The 25,485-nt window shown below is 44.5% G+C and overlaps 1 protein-coding gene across 13 annotated transcripts in view; it reads right to left on the reverse strand.

The window, feature by feature from the left end:
- The window catches only part of FOXN3 (forkhead box N3), a 409,030-nt gene that overhangs the window by 112,887 nt on the left and 270,658 nt on the right, over positions 1 to 25,485 (reverse strand). For all 13 annotated transcript variants that reach the window (XM_032624078.1, XM_032624086.1, XM_032624088.1 and 10 more), the window contains one exon: positions 10,626 to 10,690. In XM_032624078.1, the coding sequence (XP_032479969.1) occupies positions 10,626 to 10,690 (65 nt within the window). The remainder of the gene's footprint in view (positions 1 to 10,625; positions 10,691 to 25,485) is intronic.

Consider the following 25,485-nt stretch of genomic DNA (forward strand, 5'->3'; position numbering starts at 1 on the left):
TGGAGCACCTACGAAGTGCCAGGGACAATACACAGATTGTCATCTAATCTTCACATATAATTATACTCATCTTGCAAGACTGGTATTTTTGCACTTTACAGCAGTTCAAAGAAGTTTACATAACTTTCCCAAAGTCAGACAGCAATTAGGCAGCAAGGCAGGGAATGGATCCAGGTAGGCCTGAATTGAAAACTGAGGTCTTTTATCCTCATACCATCTTTTGTGGGATGGAAACACCGGAGGGAGAGGGGCAGGGGGTTGGCAGGGGAGTCACATCTACACACACACACACACACACACACACACACACACACACACACACACACAGCCATACACTCCTGACCTATCACATGCACTGCAGCCAGTACTACCCTTGAGTTCTGAGCCACACCTTTTGGTCGTCAAGGGAACCAAACAAGAACACAAACTTGACCTCTTGCAGTTTACAGGTGGATGCTTTTAAGTTCACTTTTGAAACTGTAGTGTGAACATTTCCCTTAGTGTACGCTAAAAAATTCTTCTTCATTGCAAGCCTCTTGGCAATTGTATTGAAATATTTCTAAACTTCCATCCACGCACGGTTAAACAGGACTTCAAGGGGGCTGACTTTTTCACTTGTATTTTAAGATTGAGCACTTTGATAAAAGCAGGCTCTGCAGTACAATACGATCCAAAGTTGTCTCATCTTTTTATTTTATGATACAATTTAATATGATACAATTTAATAGACAAGGAAAACATTTTTAAATGTTCCAAAAACTAAACTATAAGGAAATATTCCTGTTGCTGAGTTGTAATCCGTGTAAAACTATCTTTATCTCTCTATTTCCTAGTATAAAATTCAGATACACTCAAATAAAATATTCATTCTGTTAAGAATTATGCCCTCTCATTGCATTAATCTTTGAATGACTAATTTCAGGATTTCCCTTTCTCTTTCCTCAGCCTTTAAAATATCTTAAAAGTTAGCTGTTTACAATAGTCTTGTGAGGGGACAAAAGAAGAAAGGAAGCCTCTTAACTACTCAAACAAAAGAAGACAAGCATCCACTTCCATCTTTTCGTCTCATCGTTATAAATTGCTTTTAAGCATTATAACTGGATTCTCCCCAGCCCCAGTCTGCAAAACACAGCAGACTGTCTGTCTAAACACCTAAAGTGCAAAGCTGTTTAGAAATACTGATGCCATTTTGAGCCAAAGATGAGTGTGAGTCCAGGTTTCTGATCCTGGCTCTGTGACCTTGAGCAGCACAGTTGCTCCAGGCCTTATTTTTCCCATCTGCAAAACGGGAGTAATAATACCTAAGGCATAAAGCTAATATAGGAATAGTGTAAAGAATATATACAGCCAGACACAGAAGGTCACTTACTGTCTGATTCCATTTATGTGAAACGTCCAGAACAGGCAGGTCCACAGAGACAGAAGATTAGCGGCCGTGCCCCGAAGGCCCTAGTGCCACTTTAATCATCAGAGCCCACAGGTGGCTTTTCTTCAGCCCCATCCACCCCCCCCCCACGCCCCCACTGGCTTCCCTGCAGAGTGGATGCCCTTGCCCAGTCCCCTCTCTCTGAAACTCTTTCCCTTCATTTCAGTGATTTCCTCCAGTTTCTGACTAAGCGGCTTCTTTGATGTCATGGTTGCTTGCTGTCAGCGGCACTCCTCTTTCTATCACAAATCTAGGTCTTCAAGATGGAGCTTTTCCCTCTTTTCCATTCTATAACCCCCTGAAAATCTCATCTAGGCTCGTAACTTCCACGGTCATTTCTGGATTGACAACTTTTAAAACTCCCTCTCCGGCCCTGCCCCCCATCTCCTAAACTCCTGCCCCAGTTTCCACCTTCCTCTGGAAACAGCAGAACCAGCTCGCACCCACCCACCCGGCAGGGGCCTGGCCCAGAGGAAGCGCTCAATGCCAGGTCCCTGGTAAAGCCGGCAGCTCCTGCTGGCTTCCCTATTTCTGTCTGCAGGGCTGAGTACAACACTGGATTTTCATGAAAAGGGTTTCTATGGACAATGGTACAGAGACTGGCTGAAATTAAAGTCAGATAGGAAAACACAGGCTATCTGGCTGATGGAGAGTCCATGTCAGGCTGCAGACACTGGGAAGTTGGGGCAAATCTGGATTCCCAAGAGACAGTGAAGGGCTTCCCTGGTGGCACAGTGGTTAAGAATCTGCCCGCCAATGCAGGGGACACGGGTTCGAGCCCTGGTCTGGGAAGATCCCACATGCCGCGGAGCAACTAAGCCCGTGCATCACAACTACTGAGCCTGCGCTCTAGAGCCTGTGAGCCACAACTACTGAAGCCCACATGCCACAACTACTGAAGCCCACGCGCCACAACTACTGAAGCCCACGCGCCTAGAGCCTGTGCTCCGCAACAAAAGAAGGCATCGTGATGAGAAGCCTGCACACCGCAATGAAGAGTAGCCCCCGCTCGCCACAACTAGAGAAAGCCCACACACGGCAACGAAGACCCAACACAGCGAAAAATAAATAAATAAATAATAATAAATTAAGCCGGAGGGAAAAAAGACAGTGAAGGTCAGCATTCTATCAAAGGCTTCTTTTAAAATTGCATTTCCTGAGTCAGACAAAGACAAATACTGTATGGTATTACTTACATGTGAAATCTAAAAACTACAACCAGCTAGTGAATATAACAAAAAAGAAGCAGACTCAGATGTAGAGAGCAAACCAATGGTTACCAGTGGGGAGAGGAAAGGCGGGAGGGGATTAAGAGGTATAAACTATTAGGTACAAAATAAACCACAAGAATATACTGTATAGCACAGGGAATACAGCCAATGCTTTATAATAACTATAAACGGAGTATAAGCTTAAAATATCGTGAAGCAGTATACGGTACATAATACTGTACAACAGCTACACTTCAATGAAAAAAACGATGGGGGTAAAAATAAAATAAAACTGCATTTCCTTACAGTTTTTAAGTAACTTAAGAGCATGTTCTCAGTGACCACACAGAACTTAAGTGATGAGAAGAACAGAGCAGCAGCCGTTTAACTTCACTTGATGGTAAACAAAAATAGGCAGGTGACTTTACTACTGTATTACATAAATGTCTTTACAAATAACTCAGGGCAGAACAATAAGACAAACAGGCCAAGAGATAAGAGCTCCTCCGAAAAACCAAAGGGCTTCTGCAGGCCAAACAAAGACAGAAGGCAATTAGCACTGGGGGGGAAAGTAGAGAGGTTTTTTTTTGTTTCCTTTCTCTTATTACTGTTGCTTTTTTTCTTTTTTGAAACGGGTGTGCCTCGGGGCAAGAATCAAGAGGCTTATGCATTAGGTGGATGCCCTCTTTGCAAAATGGACAAAAGAGTCAGCTTGTGGAGCAGATTAGATGAAAGAAGCCAAAGAGCCCAGAGGCTGCAACCAAATGGGAAAGAAATGTGTAGGGGAGGGGCAGGGTAAACCCGAACAAAACCTTCAATCTGTGTCTTGATGGACAGAAAGAAGGAAGCGCCTGGACTAGAGACCCAGGCCATGCAGACACCCTGGTTCTATCAGAAAGGAAACACTGGCGAGGCTGGCAGTGTGAGTGGACATCACGCACAGGAGAGGCTTTTGGGAGACCGCTCCTTTAAGGAATTTTGGAACCTTTCACCCTGAATACACCAGGCAGGATTAACGGGCACAGAGTCAAAGGTTAACTCCACTCTTTATTAAGTGTTTGTGAGGTGCCAGGCCAGGCACTGGACTGGACAAATGTTTCCACGTTCACACCCTCCTTTAATCTCTGCAAAGATTCTGGGGAGCACAACTCGTAGCCCCATTTTACAGACAACTGAAACTGAGGCCCAAGGTCAAACAGCTGGTGCCCAAAGAGAGAGGGATTTAAACCTGGGCTGATGTGGTGCTGAATCCGTGCTTTTTTGCGTGGTTATCTATGCACCTGCTAGGTACGTACAACTGTACAGCAAGGGGTATAACTCAGTCTTTGTGAGCTGGGGGAACCTCACAAGGAAGCAGTCCTATTTGAAAGGAATCCGATATAAAGAGTTGAACACGTTGTCTTTCAGATCCACGTATAAATCCAATAGGATCCGGGGTATTCCGTCTTTTGCCCTGCTCTGAGAATCAGTAGACCCAACAAATGGACAAGGAAAATTTTAGCAGAGAAGAGAAATAACCCAGGGACACCACATTCAGAGGATGTTAGCCCTGTTTTCCTAAGATTCATAGTTTTGTAAAATGTTATAATAACTAGCTCTGGGAATTTAGCCTGTTCTCAGGGCTTTACTGATATGAATTCACTGAGTCCTATAAGAACCCCATATGGCAAGCATGTTTATTATTATCCCCACAGAGAGGGTTAAGCCAGGTGCCCACGAGGCCAAGATGGGTCCTTTCCAAGTTTTCCAAATCTGTAGTATGTTGCCTCCCTACGATCCACGAGAAGGGGTTTGTTCAAGGGTCAAGATGTAGCCAGGCAGCCATCACCCTGTTTCCTCTCCGTGGGCCATCTGCTGACACTGCTGGCTGAAGGTGGCACTCCTCCCGCTGAGCTACGCCTCGAAACCATTTTGACCCACTTTAGTATATTTCATTTTTTCTTTTCTTTCTTTTTTTTTTTGGTCACACCACGCAGCATTCAGGATCTTCCCCGACCAAGGATCAAACCTGTGCACCTTGCAGTGGAAGCACGGAGTCTTAACCACTGGACCACCAGGAAAGTCCTCGACCCACTTTAGGAAGTTAGTATGGATCATCAGAGCTGTAATCCACAGGAAACCCCTGCCACTCCTGAGGTCCGCTCCTTAATTCACAGGCAAGAACATGAAACCCTAGGGATGCCTGAGTTTTGCCCAAGGTCAGAGTTTACCAAGTGGCAGAGTTGGGACCACAGCCAGGTCCCCTCACTGGTAATCCAAGGCTCCTTTCCACGAAAACTCATTTCTGATATACTGACTACTTGCTGCTGAGCCTTTCACAGCCCCAAACACAACCAAAGGGAGGTACTGCATACATTTTACCAGAAAAAACCCACTGCGGAGCTGTGGGAGAGGGTAAGGCGTAAGGGTTGTGGAGAGTGGGCGGTACATAATAGGACTCCCAGGAAAGTAAGTGCATGAAGCCGGCCTAGAACTTGGGAAGCTGGCATTCCCCAAAGCGGGTCATCTACTGGGCATAATCAACTCCCTGCATGCTTCACACCAGTGGCGAGCACATCTGTGCGCTCGTGGGGACAACGTGCATCTGACAGCAGAAGAGCTGGTTTCCTTTCCCCTATCTGCTCTCGGGCCTGCGGCAGCTCAGTCCTGCTCTGTGCACTGAAAAGGCCTGGAAGGTCTTCTTTCCATTTCATTAGCTCATCCAGGGGGCTGTCAGAAGTGAAAAGAAACAAGCACCTGCTATGCGTGTTAGGGAATTTATTTGAATTCCACCCCTGCATCCTATGGGAATAGAGTTAATAATAATTAGTGGCCCCATACAGGAGGGATAGAGAGGAGAAAAGTGGAGGGAGGGCCCGGAAGGCTGCCAGGGAGTTGGTAACTGGGCAGGTCTGCATGACCTGTGGTGGCATCAGGGCTTGAGCTGCTTTGCAAGAAGGGTTGGGACGTGTGGTCTGACCCCAGGACGGGCGGTCAGTGGTGGAGGCGGCAGTCCCTGGGCCTCCCAGGGAGGTTCCAGCCTAATCCAGTGCCTGACATACAGAGACAAAGACTAATGAAATGCTTGCAGGTGGGGCGGTGTGGGTAGGCCCAGATGGTCAGCTGGCTCAGAGCTGTAAAGGCAGCAGCTTCTCTCTGAACAAAACTCCGTGGGGAGCTCAGAGGCCTATAAAGCCTATGAAGGCCAAAGCGGGGCAGACATGGCGGATCGGATGGGCGGCAGCTCGTAGCAACTCTTAGTAGAAGAAATCGATGCAAGCCGAGGGCAGCTATGCCATGTGCGGCTGTGGGATGCACCCTCCAGGGGGCAGACACTGAAGGGTCAGACCAGAGGCGAGGAATGTCTTTAATTAGGAATCGCTGACTCATTAAAATAATTCATCCAAGGGTGATGTTTAAATAAAGTAACCTAATTTTAAGTTTGATGGGTGAAGGGAATATGTGTGTTTATGTGGCAGAAGGAGAGGGGGGAGTTTGGGGCCAGGGAGTTTGGAAGAAAACTTACAATAGTTTACTCTTTTTTTTTTGTGGTACGCGGGCCTCTCACTGTTGTGGCCTCTCCCGTTGCGGAGCACAGGCTCTGGACGCGCAGGCTCAGCAGCCATGGCTCACGGGCCCAGCCGCTCCGCGGCATGTGGGATCTTCCCGGACCGGGGCACGAACTCGCGTCCCCTGCATCAGCAGGTGGACTCTCAACCACTGCGCCACCAGGGAAGCCCAGTTTACTCTTTTAATTAAGAAAATAAGAGATATTATAACCTAAGAAATTTTAAAATGTACTTCACAAGGACAGTCTACTCAATACTCTGTAATGGCCTATATGGGAAAAGAATCTACAAAAGAGTGGCTACGTGCATATGTATAACTGATTCACTTTGCTGTACACCTGAAACCTACACGACATTGTAAATCAACTATACTCTAGTAAAAATTAAAAAAAAAAGATGGTTAAAAAAATGTATTTCACACACAGAGACTGTCACTAAGACACACAGAGACAGGCAGAGGAGACAGTTGGGGACACCTGTCAGCTGGCCACTCCTGAGGCCTCTGAATAAGCCACACTCATCTGTTGGGCCCCATCCTGGGTCCCCTTTTAACGAAGGGTTTGTCCCCTTCTGGCAATCAGCTAGGTTACTATTGTACAAGATCTGAAGTGCTCTCTACCCACTGAAACTGCTAACATACTAAAATGTCTCTAGCAGCCTAAATGGCATTTAAAATAAAATAAATACTGTGAATTGATGAAATGACCAATTATGTTAAGTACCCATGCCTGGTGTAATCCAAACCAAATCTTACCCCATTATCCTCAAAACTGCAAGATGATTCAGCAGGCCCTCTTGCCAGTGAATCTGCAAGAACCGAAACACAGAGGCCGCCCTCAACAGGACCCTGAGTGCTTCCAGTTAATTCTTGCAATTGGTTTTACGCTGGAAAAAAATAACTATACTACCTCTCTGCTCGACAGCTTATAAAGCAAACAACTATTAGACAATACACATCGGTTCCCCACTGTACCAATTAGGTCATTCTGTTCCACTGATTTCAGGTTTTACCTTCCATTACTTCCTCTTTGGAAATCTCAGCTTTCTTCTGAAAAACATCTTGGAGTGCGTGATGATGTCATTATTCCAAAGTGCCCGCAAAGCCCTCATTTCTGCATCCACCCCATAGAGTCCCCGTCGCTCTCTCTACCTGTGGTCCTCTCGTGCCCATGTGCTCTGGTTGTTTCCCTCCTGGCATCACCCCCATCTATTTACTTTTTAAGGCCTTGTACAAGTGTCAACTCTCCCAAGAAGTGACAGGCCCATGTTCCCTCCCTCCTGTCGAAAACAAGGCTCTGTCCTCGAAGCAATGGGGCACATCTGCTCACTTTGCTGCTTTGGGGTACTTTTAGTCTCAACCCGTAGGGTGACTTCACAGAGCAGGTTCTCCCCGGCCCCGTGCAGTCCGGTTTCGCCAGTTCTGCTTGTGGTCAGGGCCCACGGTCACAGCTGGGCTTTGCTGGCCGGTTGCTGGGTCCCTGTGTCACCCTGTGTGACCAAGCTTCACCTACTACCCTGCTTCTAGGAACTGGGTTTTTTAGGGGATCCTCCTGGCCTGCGATCCCAATCCTTGTGGCTGGAACCTATTAACAGAGTTCTTTCCTAGTCTGATTATCTAGAAAAGCATCCCCCTGCTTGCTTTAGACATAAAGAAAAAATGCGGACATAATTGAAAATACAAAGTATAAAGGTGAGAAAGTGAGCATAAATCAGCTACATTTTCTTCTACTTGATTCTAAACTAAACCTTCCTCTGCCATGACTGGGCAGCTCCCTTCTTTCTATGCCAGTATCTTTACTGTAAAACTTTTGTTCGTGGGCATCAGCAACTTCCTGATAAGCCAGACTGCCCGCCAGAGGAACACAAGAATATGACACAAATGAACTTATCGATGAAACAGAAGCAGAGTCACAGACATAGAGAACAGACGGTGGCTGCCAAGGGGGAGGAGGGGTGGGAGGGGGATGGAATGGGAGTTTGGGATTAGCAGAGGCAAACCATTATATATCGAATGGATATACAACAAGGTCCTATTGTATAGCACAGGGAACTGAATTCAATATCCCGTGATAAACTGTAATGGAAAAGAATATAAAAAAGATATATATATATATAAAACGGAATCACTTTGCTGTATAGCAGAAACTAACACAACATTGTAAATCAACTATACATCAATAAAATAAAGTTAAAAAAATAATAATTCAGAAGAACATGCACAGAGTTTAAAAAACCTTATTACAGGGGCTTCCCTGGTGGCGCTAGGGGTTGGGAACCTGCCTGCTAATGCAGGGAACACGGGTTCGAGCCCTGGTCTGGGAAGATCCCACATGCCGCGGAGCAACTGGGCCCGTGAGCCACAACTACTGAGCCTGCGCGTCTGGAGCCTGTGCGTCTGGAGCCTGTGCTCTGCAACAAGAGAGGCCGAGACAGTGAAAGGCCCGCGCACCGCGATGAAGAGTGGACCCCGCTCGCCGCAACTAGAGAAAGCCCTCGCACAGAAACGACGACCCAACACTGCCAAAAATAAATAAATAAATTTATAAAAAAAAAAAAAAAAACCTTATTACAATGTCAGTGTCGCGTGAACGCTCTATACAGATACAGCAAATGAAGAAACACAACAGGAAAAAAACATTAGCAAATCCCCACCCACACTCCAGAATTCTCACCACGATACTTCTGATTTTCGCATGTACATAAAAAGTAAATGGGATGTATTGAATTGGATGTGGATTCAAGAAGCATCTGAAATCTGTAATAATTTAATTCTCAATGCCTAGAGTAATTAGGAGAATGTTTAACCCTATGTAGAAAAGAAAAAAAGTCTACCACCCATGAGACAGAATCTCACGGTGAAATCACTCAATTTCATAAACCTTATCAATTTTTCCCTCATGCTTCTGTCCTGCAGAAATAACCCAAAACTAACATGCTTTGAGCAAATCTTCCCTAATGTGGAACTTAATGAATAAAAATCCTATAAGAAAATGCTCTAAGTAAATAAAATTCCTTTTGTGAAAATAATCCAACCATGAATGATATTCATATCATTGCTACAGATCTAGAGGAAAAATAAGGATGCACATAACTTTGAAATCCACTTGAAAAAACCCAAAGGCTCCTCATAACAGGTCTCCATTTACACTTTCTGAAGGGAGAACAGAATAGATTTTTTTAAAATTATGTATTAATTTTTGAGAGTAGAGGGAGTTCCCTTTTTTTTCTTAAATATTTAGGATATTTATGATGGTCATTAAAATTAGGATTAATCAGACCTGCCTACCTAAATTTCACCTGGACCAAGCAAAGATGTAAAGAAATTCTGAAGTTCCCGATTTCACAGGCTATTAAAAAGACAACATACAATTGTATGGCCTTGAAAACAATAGCACAAATGTGATGACATCTCTCACAATTGTTTGAGCTACTCTGGAAACCTGAAGATAAATGCCTCTTTTCTTAGCTACATATATATCACACACATGGCTGGCCCTGGGCGTGTAACTTTTAGGGAAAAGAGGCGTAACAGCTCTAAACCAACCAAGATGCACTGAAACTCCTCACCCTAAGCCCAGTACAGTTTCAGAGCTCTTGGCAAAACCAAATCCATCTGCTTTGGGCCAGTTGTGCCACTCTGACACCCAGCCAATCAAGAGAGGCTAATGAGGAAGGGAAGTCAGAAGACACTTGGGGGCCAGCCAATTCCAGCTGATCTGCAGAGCAGACATCTCCCCAAAGTACTTTCTCAAAGTAGTCAGCGTGCATCTCATTGCTATTTTTAGCTCTGTGTTCTTCTTCGACTTTGGCCATTTTTAAAGAAACCTGACAGCAAAAGTAGAGATGAAAGGCGGTTTGAATTCCTTGAGTGCATTGGACAGGAAGTCGCGCAAGGCAGCTGAGGATGGACTGGACAGCAGAAAGAATGTCCCCCTGCAAATGACGCCTGCAGGGATGAGGGAGGGTGTCTGAACTCTGAGTCTCAGAACAAACCACAGTCACCCTTCCAGGCACACATGGACGTCAGGGCACATCAAGCAACAAGTGGATCTCCACGATGACCCAAGTGCCAAAACACCCCCAACATTCCTCACAGCCCAAGCACTGGAAATCCGTGATAGGGTTTGATTTTACCAGCCCAATTTATGCTATCGTTGCATCCTAACTGCCACATAATTCCAATTTCACCGAAGCAAGCCGACCACTTCTGGAATCTGACCAGTGACAACAGACCAAAGAAGCCGTCTTATCTCAGATTAACAATTCATATCAACCAGGAGACGTCAGTAGGAAGAAATAAAGAGAACTGGACAAACAGAGCCATCCCACAGCAGTCACAGAGTGCCCACTCTGCAGCAGACAGAACTCTCCTGACAGACACCAGGAGCGAAGGAGTAGTGTGGGGATGGGGGAGGGGGAGGGGGGCTGTCAGAGACCTACCTTGTAGAAGGGCTCCGTTTCTCTTGAAGAAGGTGCTGCCCGGCCAGAGGGGTGGACCTGATGTGCTAAAACAGAACAGAAACCAGCGTGAGGGCGAGCTTGTCTACACTCACTCAGTAGCACTCAGAAAGCAACCCTTCCTCCAAACACATCCTTCAAAATGGCCTCAGAACACTTTCCCAATTACGCATTATTTACACCCTCTGAAAATGTATCTTTAAAAACCGTTAGTCTTGTTTTATGATGAATGGGCTTCATATTTCAACGTGCAAAACCCGTCCATGTGGGTATTCAGGTTACTGTCCTAACCCTGCTTCCTCTTGGGCACTGAAATCATTTGTAGGTAAACAAAATGGCCACATCAGATGCTCAACATCATAGCTTATAACTTTTGCTAATTTCTTCATAATTTTATGACTTTATGAGGCAAAGAACTCCCATCCATGTCTTCTGAGATCAGCAGGTTTTTCACCGCTTCCTAGTGCCACCTGCACATTATAAATGCGAGCTTGCCTCTCTTGGCTTTTCTACCACCAAATTCTTATTATACAGATATGACCTTGGTCGACTCCCTCCCTCCCCTGTCTTCTTGTTTCACATCCCGTTTTCAATTCCTTGGCTTCAAATGTTGCACCCCATATCCCATAAAACACTTTGCAGATATGTTACCACTCACAGTCCTGTAACAGGAGAGGCAAGAAAAGACGAAAGATTAATGTATCACAATGACACTTTACTACATTTATACACAAGCATTTTCACTGTTTTAAGACACCCAGTGAAAAACTTTATAACCAAGCCGGTCTTGGAGTAGAAAGGTGGTGATTCTAAATCAAGGATTGGTTTAGATTAATGTTAGAAAGCACTTAGTCAAAATTGTTCCTACAGCCAGCCCAACAGGCGGTATAAATTACTTTCTCCAAGACAGAATGTGGCAAATGATACCGGTTAATGCATCATCAATCACCTTCAGCGTTAAAAAAAATTAAAAAGTTGGTCTAAATAATAAGTTTGTACGTTTGGCAAACACGGACACACACACACAGAATAAGAAATCTGAAGGACTACCCGATGAATGTGTCTAGAGTCAATCAGGGTCTCTAGTGATACAGGGGAACAATACTGTTAACAAGAAAGAGAAATGCCAGTGACACATTCTGTTGACCAACATTTCGTCCCCAGAGGTACAAAGAGCACACCAGGTATGGGGACACGTTACATGGCTGGTGAGGAGTAGAGAAGGAGGAAGAAAAGTGCTACAGCACACAAATACATCAAAATAATGTCGAACGTGTCAGAAAACACACAGTATGAACCCTGATGTAAATGATAAAACTTTTGTTTTATCGTGGTTCGGATCCGCTCTACTCAGAGTCAGTGAGGATGATGCATCTCAGTTACGGCTTTTCCTGCAGCCCTGATTCTCAGCTCTGGCTGCTGCGGCCTCTGAGTGGCCAGGAGTTGCGCAGGACAGCAGGAGATCTGGCCGGGGTCTCAGGGCTGCAGGATGATGGCAGCAAGCTGAGTTCTCTTCTGTATGATTCCTGTCCTATTCCGATTTGAGGCTGTTAAGGCTCAAAGTTGCATGAAGAATAAGTGCATTAAAATGCTTAAGATTATCTTTTAACAACCCCAGCCGGCTCCTGGGATCTCACCATCTGATTTTTATAAGAAAGCAGGAAATAGCCAGGTGGCTGTGGCCAACACTGAATCACCTGATTTCTAAAGATATTTAAAAACTGAGGAGTTCACGATAGAGGAGTTGGCGCTTCTGGAGAATTCGATAATTGACTATTACTGCAGGACGCTGAATATCTAGCTTACTTCCCTCCAAATCTCCTCTTTATTCTGACCTTGATTTGCTTGAAAACTGAGTAGACGCCAGGGATGGAGTAAACGTGGGGAACGGAGGACGGGTAAATCCAGTGGCGTAGATAAGGAAAATTCTCTGTATGATAGAAATCTACTTCAAGATTTCTACAACATCCTTTGAATGTACCTAAGTCACCGATTGCTATTCCGGTCGCTCTGCTGTGCTGCCGGTGTAATCTACACTCTCACAGTGGAGACAGATCTGGACTGGCCCACCTACCCGCTCTGATGTAGCCCCTGTTGTGACTGATGCATTCACCTGTGGGCTCGATTCCTGCCATGCTAATTGCAAAGCTTTTGAGCTCACTGGCCCCATATTCTACACGCTTCTTTGGTATGGTCCCTCCAAGTGACATCTTCTAACTGTTAGGAGATTCAAGGATTTATTAAGAGCTTGTTGAAAACTGTGCTTGGACATGGAGAGAAAAATTAGAAGCCATATTTTATGGCCTTTAGGAGCTTACTGTCATACTTAGCTAGCTCCAACCTCTTGTGACTCTATCTAAAGAGACTAGAAATGCTTGTGGAAAGGCCAACGGTTACGGCCCTAGTGGCTACAGGTTGGGGAGAGAACAAACTGATTTTTTTCCTCCATCTGGAGATATCCCTGGCTCACCGGGCTTTAAAGCTCAAAGTTAGCTTTTAAAAAGTATATAAAATTACTTAAAAATATATAGCAACTACAGTAATTCAGAGAAGCTAGTGGTCGAGATCTTTGTGGGAGTATCTCAGGCCACTCTGGAAACCACTCATGTGTGTGGCAAATCAAGGAGGGGAGGGTGGGTGGTCTGTGCAGAGGAGGATGGGGGACTCTCCACACTCAAGTCACCTAAACGCCAGTGAACTTGTAAATAGTCACTGCCATGGGAAGTGGCCACTAGGGTCCCCTTCAACCTACCAGAGTGGGTTTTAATCACCTTACCATGGTGCTCACATTGCTTGAAGACAGGATACCAAATTACCACGTACAGAGCACAGTGGTCAACACTTTTCCGTGGGATCCTCCGATCCCATGAGAGGGCAAGGCAGAACCCACTGTCCCCATTCTTCAGGTGACGGAGGGACTTGTCCAAGTCATCACATGGCTGGTCAGTGATCAGCCCAAGACCAGCCCACTGTACCACAAAGACACACGTCAACGGCCCTGATTTCATTTCTCATTGTCCAGATTTCTCTTCCAGTCTTTTGGCGCCAAACCCTTAGCTATCCTCCTCCATGGAAGAAGGCTGTGGACGGTATTTCACTAGGAATCTCTCCAAGACAAAATCCCAGGTTAGAAAAAGCAATCAGGCTCACCAGATGCGAAAGACAGACACGTGGGCTCATATTAGCAGAAACAATACAACGCTGGCGCCACAACTGTCTCACTTCAGTAACGCTCTAACGAAATCTCATGACCTTCGGCACCAGAAGCCAAACCCACGTGTGGCAAAGGAAGTCGAGCAACAGGTTGAGAGGGCCTGGCCTGCCGGCAAAGGCAGTTTGTCAACTGGCATTTGAGAACATTGATCCAGCTGATCATTAAGACGAGAGCCGAGCCAGCAAATCCCAAGGGAAGTGCCCTACCATCCCACCAGCACCTGCCAGAGACTCAGAGCTCTGTCTCTCCCTGGGCCTCACAGACTCAGCTGCAGTTCTTCCAGCTCCCAAGGGGACACTGTAGGTCAACAGGTCGTCCGGCCCTAAGGTGGCTCTTGGCATAATGATGCCATCTGTCATGCGACGCCCATGAGCTGTCATCATTGTCAGAACTGGATGAACTCTAACCAAGACCCTGAGAGGTTCTGGCAAGATCCACACCTGTTTTCACCAGCCTGGACTTTCTGTGAGTCTAAGAAAAGAAAATTAGGAAAAGTACTTCTTTTCTAAGTACTTTTTGCCTAAGAACCCGGCTGCCAAATGTGAACCGGTTGATCTGAAAGAGAGAACAGGGTACTGCAACACGGATGAACCCCGAGGACATCCTGCTAAGTGAAATACACCGGTCACAAAAGGACAAATTTCAAGTTCATAGAGACAGAGTAGAAGGGGAGTTCCCAGAGGCTGGAGGGAGGGGGGAGTAGGGAGTTGTTTAGTGGGTACAGAGCTGCAGTTGTGTAAGTCGAAAAGAGTTATGGGGGTTGGTTACCCAATAATGTGAATGTACTTAACGCTATTGAACTGTACACTTAAACGGCTAAGATGGTATATTTTATGTTATGTGTATTTTACTACCACAACAAAAAATTTTTACTGTAAAATGAAAGAGGGAGAGAGAGAGAGAGAGAGAGAGAGAGAAAGAATGAATACAGGAAGGACCCTGGAAGAAGTGAATCAAAGTCTAAAGAGTTTTGGGCAGTGAAAGAGCAACCTACATGCTGTGTTTCTGAAGGTCCCCTGCAGTTAGCATCTCTGCCAGAGTGGCCCAAAGTACGCTAAACAACAGAAAGGGATGTGGTGAGACCAGCCTGTCCTAACCCGGTCCTTACAGAGGCCAGAGCTTGCCTGGCAGTCTTCAGGCAGCTGAGCAGATCTCTGACATATTCTTAGCGCTAGAAACAATGCGAAGGCAGTCCCCTTGGATGTGTGAAATCTACCATCAGACTGTGTTTCTCCAGGAATAAAACAGTCAGAGCAGTTGTAATGAAGGGGGAAATTCCCGAAAACATACTTGGAATTCTACTGTTGATTCTAACTGTGGACTGAGCAACAGAATGTCATAGAAAAACAAATACGACCTACACCACATACTAATACAGACACGCTGGGTGAAAGATGCCAGGCTTGAAGCTTGGAATGCGGGAATCAGACGTGTGTGAGAGGCTCTCAAGTTTCACAAAACGCCCTTCATAATTTGAGACGCATCACTAAAGAGTCCAGTTGAAAGTTCAGAAATCTTTTGCAACTTTTGCAACCTTCCATACAAAACCGGACTATGCTGACATTCAAAGGGATCTCAGTGGCCACCTGGCTCCATCCGAGCTGTGGTGGGGACAGCACAAGATCTGGACTCAAGGAATTTGTCTGTTGAAAACACAAGCTGAGGGCTTCCCTGGAGGCGCAGTGGTTGAGAGTCCGCCTGCCGATGCAGGGGACGCGGGTTCGTGCCCCGGTCCGGGAAGATCCCACATGCCGCGGAGCGGCTGGGCCCGTGAGCCATGGCCGCTGAGCCTGCGCATCCGGAGCCTGTGGTCCTCAACGGGAGAGGCCACAACAGTGAGAGGCCCGCGTACCGCAAAAACAAAAACAAAAACAAACAAAAACACAAGCTGAAAACAGGTCTCAATTCCACTCCTACAAACAGGGAGCAGTTACAGCATGTAGTGCTGGAGGATTAAATGAGATGATGCATGTACAAAGGACACTCTGTGAACTGCAAATATCCCAGTGGTTGTCTTGATTACAAGAAAACTGCAGTTCAGAGAAGTTAAATGATGTGCTCTGTGCCAACACTTCCTCCTACACCCTGTGGACTCTCCCAGTTAGATTCTTGGCTTCACTTCTGTGACGGAAGAGCTAACCACACCTTCATCTTCCTCTTCCCCTTAAGGATGCTTTAAGATCATCTAATTTGCAAACGTTCCTCCACCTGAAGTAGCAATGAACACTTTCTAAAAATCAATAGGCTGGAAGAAGCAGCTTCACGGATGCCACCTACTCCAAAGAAAGCTAAAAAAAAGACAGCTCTGCCCAGAATCCTGCATAGATCCAAACTATTAAGTACGGCTGCCCACAGTGACCTTTCAGGGTCAGGCAATCAAGAGGCAGAAGAGACCAGGTGGAAACGTATCAGGACTGGCCAATTTTCAGAGGCTGATAATTATTGGGAAGGCATTACTGGAGTGATCAGACAATAACCAGCGAGGACCACAAAAGCCACAACGGAGTGTGGCAAGATCTCTCTGAAGGCAAAACTCGGATCCTGGTAAGAAATGGAATGGCTTTGTCACCTTCGCCAATGTTAAGACTGGAGAACTGGGATATTGGGATTGACGTATATACACTAATATGTATAAAATGGATAACTAATAAGAACCTGCCGTATAAAAAAATAAAGTTAAATTTAAAAGGTTTTTAAAAAGACTGGAGACTCATCCTGTCTCCAACTGGATCAACCTGCAAAGCATTCCTGTGTGGCCATCACAGCCAAGGGCATGCTAGGCTGCAGCGGATGGGGGGGAACGGCTGTGAGACTCGGACAGGGATGGCTGCTCTGGAGCAGGATCTACTGTGCGATTTTAAATACATCAATAATGTTCCACGAAGTATGCTATGAAGTTTAGGGTTTCCCTCCTCAGACACGTTTGAGATGTGCTGCTGACCTGTGACAGGGTTTCTCAACCTTGGCACTGCTGACCTTTGGGGCTGGATCATCTTTATGGTGGGGGCCGTCCCGTGGGTGCTAGGGTGTTCGGTCCCTGGCCTCTACCCACTAGACCCCAGCACCAACCCTCCCCAGTTGTAACAAATAAAAGTGTCTCCAGAAACTACCATGTGTCCTCTGGGAGATAAAATGGCCCCCAGCCAAGAACCATTACCTGATACTCAGCAACCCGACTAAGCTGTCCTCACTCTCCTCTCCACTCGCCAAGTCCCAACACCCACCCACTCCCCGCTCCATACCTCATCAGGCAAAAACGTCACCTCCTCTTTCCTAAAACCAAAGCCATTCCTCACAAGCTCAATCACCCTCCGTTATTTCTACCTGTGTCTGCACCTTCTTCTTTGCCAAAGCAACACCCCTGTTGCCCACTTTTCCTCTGGCATCTTTCCTCCTGCCATTATCCCCTGTCTCCCCTCGCCTCCCCCTTCCAGGACTTCTTAGCTGACCCATCATCCAACATCACCTAGTGTCCAGATCCTCCTCTTGGCCCCCATGACCCTGCCACGCACTAACCAAGCCCAGGAGCTGGGAGACAGTGCCCGACCTCCGCTCTTCTGTGTCATGGTGTTCCCGGACTGGCTGCGATCCTCTCACGTCTGGGTCATCAGAGGCCCCCAAGTCACCCCGCCATTCAGGGCTAAGGGCCTTGATGGCTCCACAGCCCCTCTCCCCTGCCCACTCCATGCCCGCCCACATGCACGCACATGAGAGGCTTACTTTATTATTATTTTTTCTAATTACATAAACTCTCTATCACTTTTGACATTATCTCTTTAAAACTCTTTCCAAGTTTAGCCTCACAACACTCACCTGGCTCTCCTCCTCCCACTCTTCTTTCTATGAAATCTGCTAGCTCTCTGTCCAGCCTTACCCCCATAATGATGGGTATTCCTAGAGTTTTAGCCCTCTCTTCTTCTCTATTCATTCTCCTTTGTTAAGAGAGTTCATAAACTCCTGGGAAATCTGGCTGATCTTGCGTCCAGACTCTGGAATGTATTTCTGGCTGCATCCCCCGGGGCCACATCGATTCAAATGAGGGAGCCAGTTTCCCGGCTCTGTTTCCCCTGCTGGTCCCCATGGGCACTTTCCACACTGCTCGGGATTTCTCAGTGTCTCTATTGGTTCCCTAGGGCTGTCATAACAAAGTACCACAGATAAGTATCTTAAAACAATAGAAATTTCTTCTCTCCCAGTTGTGGAGGTCAGGAGTCCAAAGTCAAGGATGGTTCCTTCTAAGGGCTGTAAGTGAGAATCTGTTCTATGCCGCTCCCCTAGTTTCTGGTGGTTGCAGGCAATCCTTGGCCTTCCTTGGCTTATATATGCATCACCCTGTCTCTGCCTTCATGTTTATATGGCATTCTCCCTGTGTGTGCTTTCTGTGTTCAAACTTCTCCTTTTGATATTGGCTTAGGGGTCCACCCTACTGCAGTATGACCTCATCTTCACTAACAACTGCAATGACCATATTTCCAAACGAGATCATACTCTGGAGTGCTGGGTGTTAGGACCTAACATCAATATAGGAAGTTTTGGAGGGGACAACTCAGCCCAGCACAGTGTCTATGACTGTCTCCCTTTACACACGGTGCACTCACACTCCCTGACACACTGCGACATCTGAGTCTGTCTTCTCCTAAATCCCTACCACCTACTGCAATGCTTGGAACTTGGCTGGTACCTGTCAATGCTTGTTGAAAGAATACAAGTTACCAATTAATTTAACTCAGCACTCCTCAAAAAAAGAAAAAAAAATGACTCAGCTTTTGGTGATTGCCTGTAAAATGTTCAAGTTAAAAATTCTGGTGCTCATGGAACATTCTACAGGATAGATCATATCTTGGGTCACAAATCAAGCCTTGGTAAATTAAAGAAAATTGAAATCTTATCAAGTGTCTTTTCCGACCATAATGCTGTTAAGACTAGATATCAATTACAGGAAAAAATCTTTGTAAGATACAAACACATGGAAGCTGAACAATACACTACTTAATAACAAAGAGATCATTGAGGCAATCAAAAAATACCTAGAAACAAATAATAATGAAAACACAACGACCCAAAACCTATGGGCTGCAGCAAAAGCAGTTGTAAGAGGGAAGTTTATAGCCATACAATCCTACCTCAAGAAACAAGAAACATCTCAAATAAACAATCTAACCTTACACCTAAAGCAATTAGAGAAGGAAGAACCAAAAAAACCCCCAGTTAGTAGAAAGAAAGAAATCATAAAGATCAGAGCAGAAATAAATGAAAAAGAAATGAAGGAAACGATAGCAAAGATCAATAAAACTAAAAGCTGGTTCTTTGAGAAGATAAACAAAATTGATAAACCATTAGCCAGACTCATCAAGAAAAAAAGGGAGAAGACTCAAATCAACAGAATTAGAAATGAAAAAGGAGAAGTAACAACTGACACTGCAGAAATAGAAAGGATCATGAGAGATTACTACAAGAAACTATATGCCAATAAAATGGACAACCTGGAGGAAATCGGCAAATTCTTAGAAAAGCACAACCTTTCGAGACTGAACCAGGAAGAAATAGAAAATATAAACAGACCAATCACAAGCACTGAAATTGAGACTGTGATAAAAAATCTTCCAACAAGGGCTTCCCTGGTGGCGCAGTGGTTGAGAGTCCGCCTGCTGATGCAGGGGACACGGGTTCGTGCCCCGGTCCGGGAGGATCCCACATGCCGCGGAGCGGCTGGGCCCGTGAGTCGTGGCCGCTGAGCCTGCGCGTCCGGAGCCTGTGCTCCGCAACGGGAGAGGCCACAAGAGTGAGAGGCCCACGTACCACAAAAAAAAAAAGAAAATCTTCCAACAAACAAAAAGCCCAGGACCAGATGGCTTCCCAGGCGACTTCTATCAAACATTTAGAGAAGAGCTAACACCTATGCTTCTCAAACTCTTCCAAAATATAGCAGAGGGAGAAACACTCTGAAACTCATTCTACGAGACCTCCATCACCCTGATACCAAAACCAGACAAAGATGTCACAAAGAAAGAAAACTACAGGCCAATATCACTGATGAACATAGATGCAAAAATCCTCAACAAAATACTAGCAAACAGAATCCAACAGCACATTAAAAGGATCATACACCATTATCAAGGGGTGTTTATCCCAGGAATGCAAGAATTCTTCAAATACACAAATCAATCAATATGATATACCCTATTAACAAACTGAAGGAAAAAAACATATGATCATCTCAATAGATGCAGAAGAAGCTTTCGACAAAATTCAACACCCATTCATGAAAAACCCTCCAGAAAGCAGGCATAGAGGGAACTTACCTCAACATAATAAAGGCCATATATGACAAACCCACAGCCAACATCGTTCTCAATGGTGAAAAATTGAAACCATTTCCACTAAGATAAGGCACAAGACAAAGTTGCCCACTCTCATCACTATTATTCAACATAGTTACGGAAGTTTTAGCCACAGCAATCAGAGAAGAAAAAGAAATAAAAGGAATCCAAATCGGAAAAGAAGAAGTAAAGCTGTCATTGTTTGCTGATGACATGATTCTATACATAGAGAATCCTAAAGACTCTACCAGAAAACTACCACAGCTAATCAATGAATTTGGTAAAGTAGCAGGATACAAAATTAATGCACAGAAATCTCTTGCATTCCTATACACTAATGATGAAAAATCTGAAAGAGAAATTAAGGAAACACTCCCATTTACCATTGCAACAAAAAGAATAAGATACCTAGGAATAAACCTACCTAGGAGACAAAAGACCTGTATGCAGAAAACTATAAGACAGTGATGAAAGAAATTAAAGATGGTACAAACAGATGGAGAGATATAACATGTTCTTGGATTGGAAGAATCAACATTGTGAAAATTTCACAATTTGTGTGGAAACACAAAAGACCCCGAATCGCCAAAGCAATCTTGAGAAAGAAAAATGGAGCTGGAGGAATCAGGCTCCCTGACTTCAGAGTATACTACAAAGCTACAGTAATCAAGACAGTATGGTACAGGCACAAAAACACAAATCTAGATCAATGGAACAGGATAGAAAGCCCAGAGATAAACCCACGCACATAGGGTCACCTTATCTTTGATAAAGGAGGCAAGAATATACAATGGAGAAAAGACAGCCTCTTCAATAAGTGGTGCTGGGAAAACTGGACAGCTACATGTAAAAGAATGAAATTAGAACACTCCCTAACACCATACACAAAAATAAACTCAAAATGGATTAAAGGACTAAATGTAAGGCCAGACGTTATTAAAACTCTTAGAGGAAAACATAGGCAGAACACTCTAGGACATAAATCACAGCAAGATCCTTTTTGACCCACCTCCTAGAGAAATGGAAATAAAAACAAAAATAAACAAATGGGACCTAATGAAACTTCAAAGCTTTTGCATAGCAAAGGAAACCATAAAAAAGACGAGAAGACAACCCTCAGAATGGGAGAAAATATTTGCAAATGAAGCAAGTGACAAAGGATTAACCTCCAAAATTTACAAGCAGCTCATGAAACTCAATACCAAAAAAACAAACAACCCAATCCAAAAATGGGCAGAAGACCTAAATCGACCTTTCTCCAAAGACATACAGATTGCCAACAAACACATGAAAGAATGCTCAACATCACTAATCATTAGAGAAATACAAATCAAAACTACAATGATGTATCACCTCACACCGGTCAGAATGGTCATCATCAAAAAATCTACAAACAATAAATGCTGGAGAGCGTGTGGAGAAAAGGGAACCCTACTGCACTGTTGGTGGGAATGTAAACTGATACAGCCACTATGGAGAACAGTATGGAGGTTCCTTAAAAAACTAAAAACAGAACTACCATACGACCCAGCAATCCCACTACTGGGCATATACCCTGAGAAAACCATAATTCAAAAAGAGTCATGTACCACATTGTTCATTGCAGCTCTATTTACCATAGCCAGGACATGGAAGCAACCTAAGTGTCCATCGACAGATGAATGGATAAAGAAGATGTGGCACATATATACAATGGAATATTAGTCATAAAAAGAAATGAAATTGAGTTATTTGTAGTGAGGTGGATGGACCTAGGGTCTGTCATACAGAGTGAAGTAAGTCACAAGGAGAAAAACAAATACCGTATGCCAACAAATATATATGGAATCTTAAAAAAAAAAACGTTCTGAAGAACCTAGGGGCAGGACAGGAATAAAACGCAGACGTAGACAATGGACTTGAGGACACAGGGAGGGGGAAGGGTAAGCTTGACAAAGTGAGAGAGTGGCATGGACATATATACACTACCAAATGTAAAATAGATAGCTAGTGGGAAGCAGCAGCATAGCACAGGGAGATCAGCTAGGTGCTTTGTGACCACCTAGAGGGGTGGGATAGGGAGGTTGGGAGGGAGACGCAAGAGGGAGGAGATATGGGGATATATGTAGATGTATAGCTGATGCACTTTGTTATAAAGCAAAACTAACACACCATTGCAAAGCAATTATACTCCAATAAAGATGTTAAAAAAAAAAAATCTGGGATCTCAACCAAGGTTCTCTCCTGAACCCCCATCTGCTGTCATCCATTCCTGCCAACCCCTTCTTTCAAAAGACTCTTGCAATTTCCCTTCCTTTGTGTTTCTACTCTACTGTGTCAACTCATATGCAGATGTTCCCACTAGCATCCTAATAGGTCTGCCCATATCCAGTCTTTCCCCCAACCCCTGCCTAATACCTTTACAGTCTTCTCAGAGCACAGTATCTTCCTGAGCTCTCCCCTTGGTTTGCAAACTGTTCCCCAGGGAACCCCCAGGGGGTGCCTATAGTGCTGCCAGTGGTGGGCGTGGGGGACGGGTGTCTAGGTGAGGTCCTGCACCAATGTCAACAAAGCATCTCATACTATGTATAAAATAGGTAACTAATGAGAACCTACTGTATAGCACAGGGAACTCTACTCAGTGCTCTGTGGTGACCTAAATGGGAAGGAAATCCATAAAAGAGGGGATATATGTATACGTATAGCTGATTCACTTTGCTGTACAGTAGAAACTAACACAACACTGTAAAGCAACTGTACTCCAATAAAAATTAATTTTAAAAAAAGCATCTCATTTTTCATGTGTCTGACGTGTTGAGTTTCCACATAATTTTTCATTTGAAGAGCTTGATGGTTATAAAAGTGGGTGAAAACCAGTAGCTTATAGGGCAGAGTTAAGTCCAATAGGTTCTCTGCCCCAAGAGGCCTTTCTATTCCTTCTCAAACGTTCCCCCTGATCCCCAACATACCACCTGAGGCAGGTCTCCAGAACACACTCGTACCCCATATATTTCTATGACCCATTCAAGCCAACTTGAAACAGGAGGGAAGGGGGCAGGGCACTACCTTTAAAAGAATGACACAGCCATTGAGGACACAACATCAACTGGTTAGAACCAACTAGGTCCAAGATGGTAGAAGATTCTACTTCCAGTGGACCTTGAGCCTCATTATATGCTCATTGGAATACATCAGCATATGCTAACTGACACACCCACCAGTGCCATGACAGTTCTGAGGCTAACCATAAAAGGTCAAAAAGTGGGCCGTGGCACAATTCCTGGAAATCTCCACCCCTTCTCCACAATATCCACAGTTGGAACAATCCTCCCACTCATTAGCCTATGAAATTACCCAGCCCGTAAAAACTAACCGCCCCCCGTATTTCGGGGCCTCTCGCCTTCTGAGACGGCCCACACTCTGTCTACGGAATGTGTTTCTCTCTAAATAAGTCCACTTCTTACCTATCACTTTATTTCTCACTGAATTCCTTCTGTGAGGGGACATAAAAGAACCTGAGCTTCATTAAGTCCGGAGACCAGGTATGTGATCTCAATTAAAAGACACTGGGTTCAAGTGCCAATCTGGGTTGTGTGGTTTCAGATTCTGTTCCCCTCTGCTGAAATGCCCTGCTCCCATGTTCTCTTTGCCTATTCAACTCCCATCCATCCTTTATGGTTCAACTCAAATCCCAGATCTTTTTCTGGTCACTCCTACACTGGAACCTCTCCCCACTCTGAATTTGGTAATTCCTGTATAGTACAGTCTATTTGGTAATTCCTGTATAGTACAGTCTATTTGGTAATTCCTGTATAGTACAATTTGGCAGCTGATCGTACTATGTGATATTTCCTGATCTGATGTCTTACACCTTTAATTCACTTTCCATAGGTGTGTGTCTTACCTTTCCAAAGGGCAGAAACCCCATGGAGGCAGAGACTAAAGGTGACTCCCCTCCTAGAATTTAGCCAAGTCCACTGTACACAAAAATTGTTGCCATTATTCTACTAAGTGATGGTGTAAAGTAGCAGAAGTGCTACCTGCATATCATAAACAGAATTATTTCACACAGTAGGATTTCTAAAAAATTCTCTTAGTAGACATAATTCTCTTACAAAGGAACTAGCCTATATAGTAAGTAACATTCCTTCTTCCACTATCATCATCTCAGATAAAAACTTAAAAATCTTTAAAAATGGAAACAAAATTACAAATCTCATCTTTGATGGTAAGTAATACGTGAGGTAATTTGGATTACTCTTTTCTGTGATTTTTTGATTACGTAGGAATATATAAATAACTAGATAAGTACATGTATATTTTTGATAATATGGAATGCATGTTTGAGTGCACCGAAGAAATTCTGCCTGAAGCCTGGGCTACAATTTTAGATGCATACAGCTCAGGATACATCTTATGAACAGATGCAAAGGTGTTTATCATTATCTTTGTGCTACACAGTTTCTAATTTTACATATGAAAACCAAGGCATCATTCAGCATAAAGTACATTATTTGCATGATATATTTGCATTTGTAAAACACCCACATTTACTTTTACTGCTTAATGGGCCTGGTTAAAATGGGCCACTCTATATAAATGGAGCACACTGGTTCCCAACTCAATGGTGCTGATAAGAAAACGACTCCTTTTAGATGCAAATGAACCTACTAATCACAATTAAAATGGTGGAGTTGAGGAAAGCTGAGCAGCTGTTCCAAGAGCTACAAGTCTAGGGCCAGTTTGGTTCCAGCTTAATCTCAGGAGCAGCCTGGGACTCCCCAGCGGACAACTGCCCAGGGGCCAATGGGATAAACTTAGCTTTTTCAAAGGTGGTTGGGAGAGGTTAGAGGTAGCTCCCGAATCTGGGCTGACGGTGCAACTGTGGTCATCCGTCCAGTTCAAAGGACATAAGTGGTGCAGAAGGGAGGAGGACTGCATTTGTAAGACTCACAGAGGAAAGGCAAGACACAAAAAATTAAGTAACTGAGGCATCCCTTTGAAACGGTGTAGTCGCCATGGAAAACAGTGTGGTGGCCCCTCAAACAATTACACATAGAATTACCACAGGATCCAGTCCACTTCTGGGACTACACTCAAAAGAACCGAAAGCAGGAACTCAAAGAGTTGCTTGTACCCCCATGTTCACAGCAGCCTTATTCACAACAGGTAAAGAGCGGAAGCGACCAGAGTGTCCATCGATGCGTGAATGGATAAAGAGTACCTGGTAAATACATACAATGGAATTTTATTCAGTCTTAAAAGAAGAAAGAAATTCCAACACATACTATAACACAGATGAACCTTGAGGACATTATGCTAAGTGAAA

Source organism: Phocoena sinus, chromosome 2 (genome assembly GCF_008692025.1).
Source record: "Phocoena sinus isolate mPhoSin1 chromosome 2, mPhoSin1.pri, whole genome shotgun sequence".
NCBI lineage: Eukaryota > Metazoa > Chordata > Mammalia > Artiodactyla > Phocoenidae > Phocoena > Phocoena sinus.